General features: G+C 44.6%; 1 protein-coding gene across 4 annotated transcripts in view; it reads right to left on the bottom strand.

Moving 5' to 3' along the window:
- The window catches only part of Zfat (zinc finger and AT-hook domain containing), a 206253-nt gene that overhangs the window by 80863 nt on the left and 110468 nt on the right, over positions 1-14922 (bottom strand). For all 4 annotated transcript variants that reach the window (XM_026407368.2, XM_077800861.1, XM_026407367.2 and 1 more), the window contains 2 exons: positions 14638-14787; positions 11241-11414 (listed from right to left, as the gene is read on the bottom strand). In XM_026407368.2, the coding sequence (XP_026263153.2) occupies positions 11241-11414; positions 14638-14787 (324 nt within the window). The remainder of the gene's footprint in view (positions 1-11240; positions 11415-14637; positions 14788-14922) is intronic.

The following is a 14922-nucleotide window of genomic DNA, read 5'->3' as shown; positions in this document are numbered from 1 at the left end:
ACATGGGACAGACATGCTGAGTCCCCATTTTCTGCTCCTGAAAATAAAGGCAATTACTCCTTGCTTCCAGGACTGAGGTGGCCCCCACCTTGTGGCAACTGCAGGTCCAACAGGCAACCTGTTGTTTCCTTTGTTTTTTACACAACCTCACCTGATCCATGAGCTTCCATGAAGCCGATCCCAGCTGTTCAGTTACTTTATAAATAGAGTCCTAAGCAGAAGTAAGGAGGAATGGAATGGGAGAAAAATCTTCACCGGTCACCTTTGGCTTGCGGCATTAGAATTCCATCAGAACAAAGAGATGGTGATGGAAAATCCCTTCTGATTGAGGCTCTTGTTTGAAATGACTGTTAAATCAACCATCACTGCAAAAGCAAACTTTATGTAAACCTCAAACTTGAAGGGGCACTAAAGTACTTAGAGGAAGAATTACCATAAATTCAAACTGTTATTAGTAATAACAACTAGAGGCATAAAAGTGAGAGTGCCTCCTATAACTGTTTATCCAGGATTACTTAAAAAGGTAGTATTTTGCATAAGTAAATTTTCAGCAGTTTTCAGAAAACTGACTACACTTTTTTTTTTTTTTTAAATGAAACTGACATTTACCCTTTTTCAACAGTGGTATTCTTGAGTATTGTCTATTGTATTGTGTCTTCCTGAAGACAGACATCTGAATGAGGAGAACTTTGATCTTTCTTTGATGATATGGATTCATTGCTGCTGACATCCCCTCTTGACGTGTACAGTTTACAGCTGCTGGGCATGTGAGGACCCTGGTCTCCAGAACCAAGGCCAGGCAGCTGGGCTCCAGCTCCCCCTTAGTGCTAGCCCATCCCAGGTGGTAAGCAGATAATGCCCCACAGCAGCACACCGACATTCAGGCCCTAATCCCTGGAACCCAGACATGCTACTTCACATGGAAATCAAGTTAAAGATCTTGAACTGAGAGAGGATCTCAGACTGGCCAGGTAGGCCCACTGAAATCACAAAGGGAAGCAGGAGGGTCCAGGTCAAGGAGATGTGCTAATGAAGCAGGGGCAGGGGGGGTTGGGGGGCTCTAAGCCAAAATATACAGACAGCTCTAGATGCTACAAAGGATGAAGAAAGAGATGGCCCTGGGGTCTCCAGAAGGAAGATCACCCCCACCCCAAATCAGACACCTGGTCTTTGGACTGCGACCACCAGAGCTATGAGATGATCAACTTTTGTTGTTCTAAGCCACTGCATTTGGGGTGATCTGTTCAGCAGTCACAGGAACACATTCGCAACAGGGCTGAGGAAGCACCTGTTCCAGGCTATGCTGGCAGGAGGCCTTCCAACAGGGCCTGCCTCCTGAATCCACTGTTCTACCCAGCATGCAGAGGTTCACCACCTAGTGTGAAGGAAGCATCCCAGAGGTGACCCAAGGAGCAACTTGCTATGGGCGCTTTGAAAACACAACTACATTGTCCCAGCATCTGTGGTAACTTGTGCAATGGCGAATCAGAACAGCAATAGCTATGGCAATAAAAATACAGTTTCAGAAGTCTCTGTACTTCAGGAGCCAAACCTCAAGCAACTGCAGACTCTACCTGATAATTCTCTGTGATTAATGCATCAGTTTTGATACAAGGAGGAATGGATCTGCATGAGACTTGGCACAGAGCCAGGTAGGAGAACAGGGAGGAGGAGGCGCCAGGGCTGACTTAAAGTGACAATGAGCTCACATTTGCACCCAAGACCCCTCCACCCGCGCAAGTCTGAGGTAACCACGTCTTACTCGATGGTTCACTGTAAATCAGCCCGAGCTATCTGCCCATCAAGCTTGCACAGTGCGTTTTATAGTATGGGTGCAATTATTTCCAATTGGTCAGAAAAAAAAACTGTCAAAGAGAGTGCCAGTGGACCCACACAGAAGGCACCTATAAAATGGGACCCTGAAATCAGCCCCACCGCCCCCACCATCACAAAGACACAAGCCCACGGAGACGAGCCACAGAAACCCACAGTGTTTCATCTAGTGGCCCCACTCACAGCCCACCCTTAGCCCTCTGCTGAGGTGAGTGGGAGGAAGGATGGGGACAAGGGTGCTGCAGAGAGACCGTCTCACCAAAGCAGGCTGGTTGCTCAGGAACCATTTGCTTCCTGCTTCTTGAGACAGATTTTTAGACGTGGCCACGGGATAAGTGGGGCTACTTTACCCCAGAGTAATTTGGCTTTTTAAGGGAGAGGAAAGGGAGGGGGTCAAATCTCCACACTTTTTCTTCCTAGACTACTTCAACATGTAGCCACGGTATATTTTATTATGAATTGAAAATGTGAAGGCAACAATATGCTTCCTCCACTCAGACCTGATTTCCTTTCTCAACTCTTCGCTTGTCTAATTATTACATATTATAAGAGTGCTTAAAACCTGGGTGACTCTTCTTAGTAAATTTTACAAGAAACTTCTTAACTGCAGTGTATGAGGAAAGGCTGGACTGGAGGAAGTGGAGACCCAAAGGGTTCAGCCCTCAGCTTCAAAAGCTTTTCACTGCATGATTAGAGGACTCTCGTTTCATCATGTGATACCAAGCGCTGCACAATTCAGCTCCCTCAGTGGCCGTGGGTGGGCAGAATCACATGTGAACCCCCAGACTACGTCATGTGTAAGCCTTTTTAAAGTCAAAAAGGGAAAATGTGTTACAACATGATTTTTGCATTAAATCCTTGCACACTGTTAGTATCTGATCAGGCCCTTTACAGATCCATTTCTCTCAAAATAAATATTGCCTGGCAAACCTTTTTAAGTGAAACCTTCACCCAGAATGGCCTTCCTAAGGTACAGTAATAAGCTCCTTTGGGAAATAGAAATGCAATAAACAGGGATACATCACTTTAAATAAGCCAATAAATATGAAAAATTAAGATTTGCAAGTTGGTAGAGGAGAAGTAATTAGTCGATTCCTTTTTACTTCATTAAAAGATGCCCAAGAAGATTCATTTAATAGTGGGTTCCTCAACCATATTTTAAAAATATCTAATTCACAAGAATTTGATTTAACATAATTATCCGAGAAATGAAATGGGATGAAATAATTGGCACTTTTTGAGTACTATTATATCCCAACCACTTTATGCAAGGTATTTTACATTTTTTCCATTTATTCACTCTTACAGTACACAGAACATGTACTATAAGCCAGGTGCTCTTCTAAGAGATTAAAAAAAAAGGTACTAAGAGATTTAAAAAAAAAAAGAAAATGTAATTAAGTCAAAAATCCCTGCTCATCAAGTTTACAATCTAGTAGAAGACCGAAAAATCATGACTCAGAAAACTGAAGAGTACACTGAGAAAGGCCTAGGAGAAACGGTAAGAAACATGGATGAGCATGAAGTGTTGGCAGAAGAGTTCCCACAGTTGAGGCAACAGAAAAGCCAGGTAGAAAAACCAACAAGGGAATGTGGAGGGCTGAGGGGTGCCGAGACTCTACACCCACGGAGAACCTAGGGAAGAACTTTCCTGGAATAGGACTCTTCAGTGAAGACCTAAAGGGCAGGGTCAGGGTGTCCACTGAGACAAGGGGGAAGAACTCTCCAGCTAGGAGGGAGGACCCCAGCCAATGCCCTATGCGTACCTGGAAAGTTTAAGGGACTGAGAGGTGTAAGATGTAGGTGAGCTGAGAGCTGGGCAGAGCAGAGGAGATGAGGGCAGAGGGCATGTGGGCAGGCTGCAGGGCCACCTAGGGCTTAGGGAGGATCTGGGCTTTGACTGAAATAAGCGCAGATATAAGAAAGGTGACGAACTCTGGAGTGGGACCTTGACCTCTGCTTCAGCACAGTCACTGGCCCTATGCTAAGAGCAGCCCCTGGAAGGGGAAGTAAGAGAGCTGCCAGGAGGTGGCTGCTAGAATGGAGGTAGGTGTGTCTCCCTCTGCAGGTGAGGATGATGGTGTTTCCCACCCCACAAGGTCATGCTGGCTCTTCAACTATCTACTTCATCACTTCTGACGTACACATTTTTCACATTTTAGTATCCGGAAACTGGAAGGTGCCTTAAAGTCGGAAAGGTTTGCAACTGGTTCCCCCAGTCAGAGCCAGTGGCACCGGCACCGTGTGAGCAGGTGTAAACTTGATCTGATGATATGAGCATATCGTCACCTCAATTAAGTTACACATACCGGTGTCAGTATCTGCATGGAATTTGATTGCATTTTGAAATGCCTTCACAAAATTTTTACTTTAAGGGCTGGCAATGATCTCAATGGCAGAGCACTTGCCACGTTGAAGGTGCTGGCTTCAATCTTCAGCAACACACACACACACACACACACACACACACACACACACCTGTTCTAAACATGAATGGTTATCACGTCCACCAAAGTCAAAGACAAAGCTCCAGGGCATGAATGAGTGAAGCAGGTATTCACACCTGAGGGAGGACCCACATGTTTTCCTGCAAAGCAATAACATCTGAAAGGAAGCTCATGAGAGCAGATAGAGCTGAGTTATGGTGAGTCATGAGCCCATGTGGCAAAGGACAGCCTGCTGCACCCACCCCAAAAAGGTTCAACTGAAAGGAGCAGAAACTCCCAAAGCCCTTGGAAAAGAGGACAGAATGAGGAAGCAGTGAGAAGGAAAAGCATTTCATGCTCTCCTGCAGGATCCGAGAGCACCAGCAAGAGACTTGCAGAGTGGGCACTGCAGCCTGGAAGAGCATGCTGGAGACAAGGGCAGGCATCTCTGTGTGCCCAGGGTGCCCAGGACCACACAGGGGACTGCAGACACTCGGTAAATGGCCAGAATCACTCAGAACAGTGGGAACATAATTCAGGAAAATTACCAAATTACTTCCCTATTTTTCTTTTTTATGTACATGACAAATATATGATAAAATCAGTGTATGTTTAATTTTTTTTAAAGAACGAAGCAAGAGTTAATATCCACTTGGACTAAAAAGGATATTGTGAGGTGCTGAGAAGCAAGAGAATCCTGGGTTGTGCTGAGAGTACTAAAAAGGATTCACCTAGAAGTAAGCAGGGATCAGCCAAATCCACCCTGCTTCCTGCTTTGTGCAGTTATAAGTTAAAAAAGGCTTTTACATGTTTTTAAAAAGATTTATAAAGACAAAAGCAAAGGGAAAAGAAGATACTGCAGAAACTGTCTCTTTAACAAGTCTGGCAGCCCCTGGGCCACAGAAGCCTGGGTCTGGAAAGGAAGATCCGCAGCCAGTTGAACAGGCCAGTTTGAGGAGCCCCTTAGATGTCTGCCTACAAATATCCAGAGGCAGTTACAGTGGCAGGTCTGGGGCCTGGGGCCTGGGCTGCAAATACAAGCTTGGAAGTCCTCCACATAAACGGAGTCTAAAGCTGAGACTGTGGAGAGGGAGAGCATGGAGCATGGGAGCACACCAAGGAAATCACCAGGGACAGAGCCCTGAAGCCGTCCAAGAAGCAGACAGGAGGACAGAACAGGGGCCTGGCAGGGGCAGCCAAAAAAGCAGGAGAAAGCCCAGGGAGCATGGGGTGCAATCTGCTCATTGGAGCTTCAGACCCCTCTGGCACAGGGTGTGTAACTACAGGGTATGAAACTATCCTCACTTGATGAAGAATGAGGCTCAGAGAAGCAATCTAAACTAAGTCAACCTGCAATAAGTAGCAGATAAAGACCCAAAGCCAGGCCTCTCCAGCTCCACTTACCACCTGTGGCTTCTCTACAGAAGGACCTACGAAATCATACTGATACAATAAATACAATAAAAACCAAATGATCCCTGACAGGCTCTGAAGCAACATTTACTGTTAAATAAAAGGCTGACAATATGGTTAGAGGCTACGGGCTTCCGCCAGGCAGCCTAGGGATCTCTGTACACACAGTTCCTGGTGAATACAAAGCTCAGCACAGATGAAATGGAGTATCTCCCCCAGAGAGGAAGAGGAAGGCATTTTTCATAACTTGACTGAAAAATCCCAAGTTTATAAAAGAAGTAATAAATAAATGAGAGAGCTAAAAAATATTGATAAACATTAAAAGAAAATGAAATAAAGTAATGTAAATGTGTATAATAAAATCCCGTTAAAGCAGTATCTTACAAAACAATGACCTAGAACAAAAATCATTGAGACAGAACAACATTTCAGAACCAGACCCTACATCCTAAGGAATCTCAGCTCTGCAAAATAAGTCTAGAAAAACTGATTTCTCTATAAAGATGTCAGATTGATAGAAAAACATGGAAAAGGAGGTCCCTACCACACAGCACACTGAACTTAATGAAGACACAATTTAATAAATGTTATGAAACTGAGACTGGGGCAAAGAACAGGCAGCCGATTATCAAAGAAAGGCAAATGGATAGATAACACTCCACATCACCCAGTTGCTAAGAGCCTCCAGGGGAGGGGAGGGATCAACTCCTGCAGCTGTCTTGCTGCCTTCTGGTCACCATATAGGCAAGATAAGAGGAGGAGGAGGCCTAAGAAAGGAAACCAGAAATCTATAAAGGGCAAGACACTCCCTCTCACTCAGACACCATCTCTGGCCTCCCTCCTCTCTGAGGAGTCAGAGGAGCCCTCTCCTCCTCTCCTTCCCCAGCCTTCTGTTTCTTAAATAAAACTGACTTTTTTGCTCTTGCCTCAGCATTTCTCAGTTGTTTATCTCCAATATCTGGGAAACATTACCTGATACTTATTTTCAAGACTGTTATTAGCTGGGGGCTCTGCTGGGATTGTCACTGAAGTAAGCTCCTCCGCACCCTACATTTTTCTGAGGTGTGCCCTTCTGTCTCTTTCTGGAGGACAATAATGGGTACCCCAAGCTAATTAAATACAGGTAGTGCAAGACCACATGCTGCAAGACTCCGGCAAGGGAATTCAGGGCCTAGGTGTCCCCCAATCACCTATTCTCTGCATTAGGCATGTTGGGTTCTGCCAAAGCCATTTCTCACTGTCCCATCCAGGCTCATAGCACATCTGGCATCAGTAGACAGTGTCCCTAATCCCAGTTTGTCTTTGGCTACAAGAAAAGAAAAACAACAAAGGGTTGACACAACTGCAAGATTCTGGCTGGGGCCACTAGCTAAGGGATCTTAAAGATTTCTCTGCAGATCTCCTCTCCAGCACCAGAGGAATATGCTCCACTATAAGTCATTTTCCCATGGGTCCTCACATTTGGAAGTTTATGATGACAAGAAGACATTAGACATTTGCTGCTAACCCTCAATCCTGCAGGGTCTGTCACAGGGCAGACCAGAGTGCCTCATTCACTCTCACCGATGAGGCAACAGTAAATCAGGCAAGACCACGTGGCGATAGACTGGTGTTGCTGATTGTGAGAAGCTTGTTGGGAGACAACCCTAACAAAATGGAGTCTTCTCTGGTCCAGGAGCCTGGGTTCTATTTCTCATACTCAGGTGGGAGCTTCATTCTCAACAGTTATGCCAGGTTCACCACTAGTCTGAATACTGAAAGGTTGGGATTCAGTCTGAACCACACACGCTCAAAAAGTGCCTGATAATTTTCTGCATCCAAACCACCTGGGGGAACAGACTCCGGTCTCCAGAGGAAACATAAACTATAGCACCACACCTTAAGAGACAGATTCAACAAAAGAAAAAATGGTTAAAATGCCCTACATATGAGGTTTTGCTTCTCAAATTCAGAACATCGGCTTTCCTTACTTCTTAGATTGTGCCAGATCCCTAATTCTCTCAGAGTTGCATATGAAATGTAAGCTATAGAGGCAATCATCCAAAACTACTTTTTAACCAAAGTTCAAAAAAAGAAAAAAAGGTGTCACTTTTAAATTCAAGCTGGTGTGGGACCTAAATGGCTGGCATCTTACCTGCTCTTGCACTCTACCACCTGCTTTCTAAACAGGTTGCTCTTTAAACACTACAGCACAGGGAGGCAAAATAGGATGGTCCCATATATACAAGTCTTCCTTACCCTGAGACTCTTTACCTGAGGATGTCAGGATTCTCACTTTCTTCAAATAACTGGACATACTCTAATCTCACCCAAAAGTGCCATCTGATCTGATAAAGCGGTTCTGCATGCTCCTTTATAGAGTAATTATGGACATGTCATTGTTTTAGAACTCCTGTTTAAAATTTTCTATATTTTTGAGCTTTTGGTTTTATAGTGAATTGACATTTGATCCTGTGTGCCTAAGTTAATATATTTTTCTGATAAGTTTTATTTTATCTAACTATAGAAGTTTTTAATACTCTCTGTTCAAAGGTCAATTTTTCAAGGATTAGCTCTCAAATACATTGGAAAATCTCCTTTCACAAAATCATAAGACAGACACAGACATGGTGATTTTGAGAATAAATCTGATAGCCATCAAGGACAAGTGGCCACTTGAACCCTTGATTTCAGTGTCCACAATGGCTATTGGAGTTTACATCTAACATTTGCAGCTGTACAAACCTGCCCTATATTTAAGTCATAATGTAAAAGTCTGGGAGGCTCCATTTAAATTTCTAACAGGTTAAAAACAGATTACTAACAGGTTACTATTAGATAGGTTACTATTAGCATTGTCTCCAACCTGTGGAGATCTACCTATAAAGAGCTACAACATCTTTGTTTCCTGAATGTTTTTTTATATGTGCATACCTATGTATTGTATTGCTGTGTCTACACATGTGCTTGTGTCCACACATCATGTATATGGTATCAAAATTGGTATATAGATAAATGATCACTCATAAATCAAAATTTAAATGAGAAATGGACCAAATACCTTCCAGTTCACGTGACTTCAAAAAAAACTTCAATTTAAATTAGGTAAACAGATGAGAGTAAATATGTCTTTAAAATTATTAACTCACAAATTTTTCTTGGTGGTGAAACAATTAAAAGAGTTTTAGTTTCTATAAAATGTCTAGAATGTAATATCTATTGCCTCCAGGATTTTGCTCCAACAGGGAAGAGACAGCTAATACTGTTAACTACACTTGTCTGATATCTTAGTTTTTACTGTTAAAAATTAGTAAATCAGTTTTAACATCTATGGGATTAATCATAAATGTGTTCGTTAGCAAAGTTAAAGTTCTAAAACATCATCTGCTAAGTATAAAATCAACAACTCTTGACTTCTTAAATTCCAGAAGGTAATATATTTAAACATTAAATGTGTTTTCATAAATTGGTAAATGGAAAAAGGCTTACAAATGCTTTGGTTATGTGTCTTCACTATAAACCAGGTTACTATTAGATATAATTATACATACAAAGAGTACAAAAGTTTTCAATTGAGGTTCAATTAAAGTAATATAAAAACAATTTCTTCTTATTAAAGTAGAATAATTTGTCTAAATTCAGAAATCTATAAAGGGTCAAGACAACCCCCAACTCCCTCAGGCACCAGCTCTGGACCCCTCCCCTCCAGAGGAGTCTCAGTCTCTCTCTCTCTCTCTCTCTCTCTCTCTCTCTCTCTCTCTCTCCTTTTTACTGATTTTTAAGACCATTATCAAACTAATAATTACCCCCCAATGAGGAAAGTTTCTTTTATCACGTGGGTTTCTCACATCCTCCCTCTAAGGCAACACTGGTGATCCAGGGCCCACCTGAGCAGACACCCTGGCCATTGCACAGCCTTTTTCCACACAGCCCAGATCCCCAGCCACGCCTGAGGCCACTGTGCCCGTTCCAGTCCCCATGAATGCCTCCTTACCCTGCTACCACAGCGCAGGGAACACTCCAGACTCCCGGCTCTGGGGACAGCTGCTCTTCATGACTGAGGATTTCAGCAAGAAATGTGCAACCACGTCAAGAAACATGATTCTTGCTGAGATGTTGACAGAGAGGAGAGATAAGTAAGGCTACTGCTTGAGGAGGTACAGAATTCACACTCAACAGATGGCCTTGATGCCTTCACTAATCACACCTGGCTGCTTAACCCTCATAGTTTTTATTTTGATTATGGATGACTGTATGCAGATAGGACTGTACAAGTTTTCTCTCTTCACCAAGCCCTTGACCAATCACTTCTCGGAATCCCAGTCAACCCACAGCCTCTCTCCTTAGTCCCTCAAGCTCAACCCAATTCCTGCCAAGGATCCAATCAGTGCACACACTACAGGACTGATGTTCAGAACATGCACACAAGGCACGACCTAACAGCTATACTATCCCCTGAGTTCTGAAGTTAACGATCACTGCTGAGAAATTTTACCTTCACAGGAAACTCTATTTTTTGTATATAATTATGGAAAATTTTATAAGTAAAATCTATAGATCTAGAGTATTCACAAGTCCCTTATATAGCTGGGGTTTCTAAGTAAAAATTACAGTTATTTAAAGCCTTTTGTGGTTTAGCTACCTTTTTCTTAGAACAAATCTCCTTTCCTGGGTCCAGCCCATGCCAGGGGACACATTTCAGTGCTGGGCCTCTCCACCCTCCTAGATTCTTACCCTGGTCCCCAGGGCTCCAGAGGCCCTCCCACATTCTAGTACTCATCCTCACTGTGGCCTCCCCGCCAGCCCCCAACCCACCACATCTCAGCCTCCCTGAAGGCAAGAGCTGGGTCTTGGAGCGGATTTGGGCTTTGACTTAGAATGAAAGCAAATCAGCACAATTACTGGCCTATCCCGACAGAGGACCCTGGGGCAGAAGTGGGAGAGCTGGGAGGAGTTTGCTGCAAGAATACAGGCAAGGTGTCTTCTTATGTAGACAGGGAAGATGGTGCCTACAGACTAGCATCCTGAGAATCTACCATCAGGATTGGCACATGCATAATCAGCCAGTGGTTCTCAAGGAGTGAATGAAACCAAGAATCCATTTGGTATATTTCACAAAGTCAAGTCTTTAGGTTGAGCCTCATTCTAAACTGAACACAGGAGCCCTAATGTGGCTTGGATGAAAAGGGCACAAGCTTGAAAAATCAAGCCAGGGCCAATCAGAGTTGCCTCTTTGGGTCCCCAATCTCCAGGTGGAATGGTGGCTAAGGAAGGCAGAAACTCTCTGAACCTCAAGGCCTTCTGAGGATGCCTCACTCCAGGAAGCTCTCTCCCCCACATCTCGGACACACCTGCATCCCAGAGTGTTTATCCTGCACCTTCTGGAAGTCAGGATTGTTCCAGCTCAGGCAGGGGACAAAGAAAGACAGGCCAGGACCTTAGTGCACCTTGGGAAGATCCACTCTCTAAAACCACCTCTGTTCCCCCGCCCCCGTGCACCTGCCCCAGGGACACCACAGCCTCTGCTGGGCTTGGCAGGTCAGTCTCAAGCCACAGATCTACAGAGCCCCACTGGGGTCGCTGGCTCACCATCAGCAGTGTGAAGTAGCTTGTGGCTCTTCAGTGTTCCTTTGGATTTGAATTTCTTGCCACACATGTCACACAGGTGGGTCTTCTCAGTGCTGTGACGATTCATGTGAGCCTTGAGGTTGCTCTTGCTACGAGTTGCATACTCACACAAAGAACATTTGAAGGGCTTCACACCTACCAGGAGAAAAAAGTATATATCATTTTCACATACACACTTGCATGTGTGTGTGTATGAATCCAAAGCAACAGATTTATATTGACAGTGTCCATCTGAACAAGGAGGCACACTTGCTCCTCCTGAACACGCTCCATACTCTCAGTGCCAGGCTCTTCCCAACCTGTCCCTCACATAAGGATGCTCTTTCCTGCTGGGCAGCCAAGTTGCCTCCCCGTTGCTGCCTTCTCTGACCTTCTCACATAGATTTCCCACCTGTCAGGGTTCCCAAATCCTATAACCCTACTGCTAGAATGTTCACAGCACAATACTGAAAGCTATTCACATCTGCATTGCCCCGTAGTCTGGGAAATCCCAGGGGACAGAAACTCTGAGCAACTTACAGAGCAGACAATCATTAAATTCAATTGAACTGAGTTAAAATGAACAAAATCAAGGACCCCAAGGGCCTTTGCAAAAATCAATGTGATTGGGCACTCAAAATCGAATGTGAAAACATACATTAATTCATAGGATTAACAGCTTTATAACACCATTTTGGGGCCAATGACTCAAACTGTAGGAGCACCTGGCATCAAACTATTCCTTCATTCAACAAACATCTACAGGGGACCTACTTTTACACTAACCTCTGAGGGCTAATCTTGAAACTGAGAAGGCTTGGTCCCTGCCCCAGCTGTCCAGTGGGAGATGCAGACAAGTAAACAGGCCATTATAGCACAGGTAATATTTTATGAGGGTGAGGGATAGAGGGTTCCCTAGCCCTAAACACAGGGTAATGCTTGGCAGGCCAGACATTTTCACCCATTGTCCATAACATCTATGACTTTGGAGTTGAGAAAATGGAGGCTTTAAAGAGGCTGTGGGATGTGTCCAGGGGCATAGACACTTATGGGACTAGCATACTTCACAGTCCACCAAAGCCCATCATGGGGCTGGAGTTCTGGAGATAACAGTAATAATCTAACCATAACCATAATAAGCTTCATGACCTTAAACTAATGCTTAGATTATGGACATCATGTTTGTAAGTGATAAGACCATCAACCACCTCCCAAGGAACATCTGGCTGCTGGCCTGTGTTCTGGGCAGTTCACTTCTAATACACCTGCATGAGAACAGGCTGCAGTCTGGTCCCAGCCTGGTGAGCAGCCTTTCTGGATCACATGCTGATCCAGTACCCTGACCAGGCTCTCAAACACCAGTCGCAGCTAAGGACAGATCAGCAGTATCATCACCAAGGAGAAGTCCACACAAGAGGAATACACTTCATAAATGTGAGAAGAGTTGAATTATATTCAGGTACTATTTAACCAAATGTTCTTCTAAAAGGTTAAAGAGCTCAGGAATGCAGAGAGAGGCTCTCTCACAGTCCTAAGAAGACAAAGTCCTAACTTCTGTTCTTCATCTTGAGAGGAGTGAGGAGAGCCACACTGCTGCTCAGAGACTCTTCACCCTCCCAGTGCCCGGCTGTGCCTGGATGGCTATGTACCTCTACACCCTCATGTCACGTGTGGTCAAGGAAGAGGTGCAGCTGAAGTGGCCAGCCTAGCTATGAAGACCTCTAGCTTCTCCATGAGGTAGCCCCACTGGAAGGGACCAGATTCTGCCCCCTCCATGCTCCTTTGCTCTTACCCGCAGGAGCCAGTGTTTAGAACAGCTGTGGGGATAGTCCCAGTGCATCACTCAACCACAATGAAACCCTGAACAAAAACAGATCCAACGAACAATAAATGGTATGTGTATAAAAACATGGCTACACATAGTTAATTACTACAGCTACTTTCCATGTTTTCTTCATTTTTCTTGGTATTTTCAATGTTTTCCTCTTTTATTTACTTGGTTATTATTTCTATTTTCCTTATTTTGTGTTTCATTTTGAGAGGGAACAGAGAGAATGAATAATTATCATGTAGGGATCAACTCCATGGAATCAAGTACTGCAGTGTGCACAAATATGCTTTTTTCCTACATGATTTCATCACTATAGAAATAGTCAGACTAGCAAAAAAAAATAATATCAGGACTTTCCAATGAAAAGCAGAAGTCCTTGGTTTTCTGAAACTTTATCAGAATTCTAAAGTTGCTTAAAATATTAGATTTCTCCCAAATGGTAAATACACATCAAAGCACATCCCATGGGGGTGCAGTAGCATCCCAGGTCTCCAGCTCCAATGCAGGAAGCCTCTACTGAAGGTTTTACACCAAGACCTCATTGCTCCAAATCCCTGGTGGTTTATATTCCCACAGTACCTGTCTCTAAGGTTACTGCAAGTACTGAGTCCAATAGTGTGAGCAAAACACTGAGCACACTGTCTGGCAGCCCACAAGCATCAGTAAATGCCAATAAATGAAAAAGCACCTCCCAGCCTTGGCATCTGGTCTCCAAGCCTCTGTCTCCTCCTGGCTCCTACACCACCAGCTATGCTTCTCTTTCCTGGTCTGTTGGCCCCTCCCTTCCTAACAGTTCCCCCCAGAGTTTACAATAGGTCATTTTTATCCCAACTGCAGAAAATACCTCATCCTTCAGCCCCTCTTTAGTCTTGTTCTCCCCTGCCACATGTCAGGCTCCTAACAGGTAGGCAAGGGGCTACTGCTAAAGTCTAGAGGTTCTCCTCCTGGCCCTTGTCCTGCCTTATCCTTAGTCTCTAATAGAACCTCAACCTCCAACTTCCTCTAATCCCAGAGAGTGGCTCGGCTCCAGGTGCTTCCCACAGACAAGCCCCAAGCAGAGCCCACATCCTCTCTGCATGACTTCATCTCCACTTGGCACTCCCACCTTCAGAAGCTCTCCCCATGACATGACTGGCAGCAATCCACATGCCTGCAGCCATCGCTGCCTCTGTTCCGTTCACTTGTAACAACATAACAGTTCTTCATGCCCGATAAGGCAATGCACCATGGCAGGCACCAAGCCACTGCTGTGAATAAGGCAGTGTCTTGCATCTGGCACCTGCTTTCTGGCAGGGGAGGCATGGCAATTTAGCTCAGTACAACTGACCCAGAGCTAGGAAGAAGTGCAACCTCTGCTCACTGCAAATGCAGCTGATCAGGTAATGATGCCATCAATGATCTCAGCTGGCTGGTGGACACAGCTCTCTAAGCTAAAGAAAGCCCAACCGTAGGGACGCGAGGACAGGGCTTCCTCCCCATTGACTCCCAGAGTGAAGCATGGAAGCACAAAACTGAATGGCTGCTCCATATGGAAAGACAATTGTTTACCTTCATGAGCCCAAATATGACGCTGAAGGTCTGAGCCGTTCTTCATGAAGTAGAAATCACAATACGGGCACTTCATAGCTCTCTTTCCAATGAGCCCCTTCAGCTGGACCCTCCTCCCAAGAACCTCGGAAATGGTGTTCATGGAGACCTCTGAAACAGAAGTAGACAGCAGTCAGGGAGACGAAGGCCCTCGGCCCAGGGTAGCAGCACCTATCCCTGCAGGCGCAAGTCAGGACATGCCTCATGGTGTCGTGAGATAGCATTTTTGTCTAAAAAGCTAAATCA

The sequence above is a fragment of the Urocitellus parryii genome, chromosome 7 (genome assembly GCF_045843805.1).
Source record: "Urocitellus parryii isolate mUroPar1 chromosome 7, mUroPar1.hap1, whole genome shotgun sequence".
NCBI classification, from domain to species: domain Eukaryota; kingdom Metazoa; phylum Chordata; class Mammalia; order Rodentia; family Sciuridae; genus Urocitellus; species Urocitellus parryii.
Note: the sequence above shows the minus strand (reverse complement) of the source record. Positions and strands in the feature narration are given on the sequence as shown.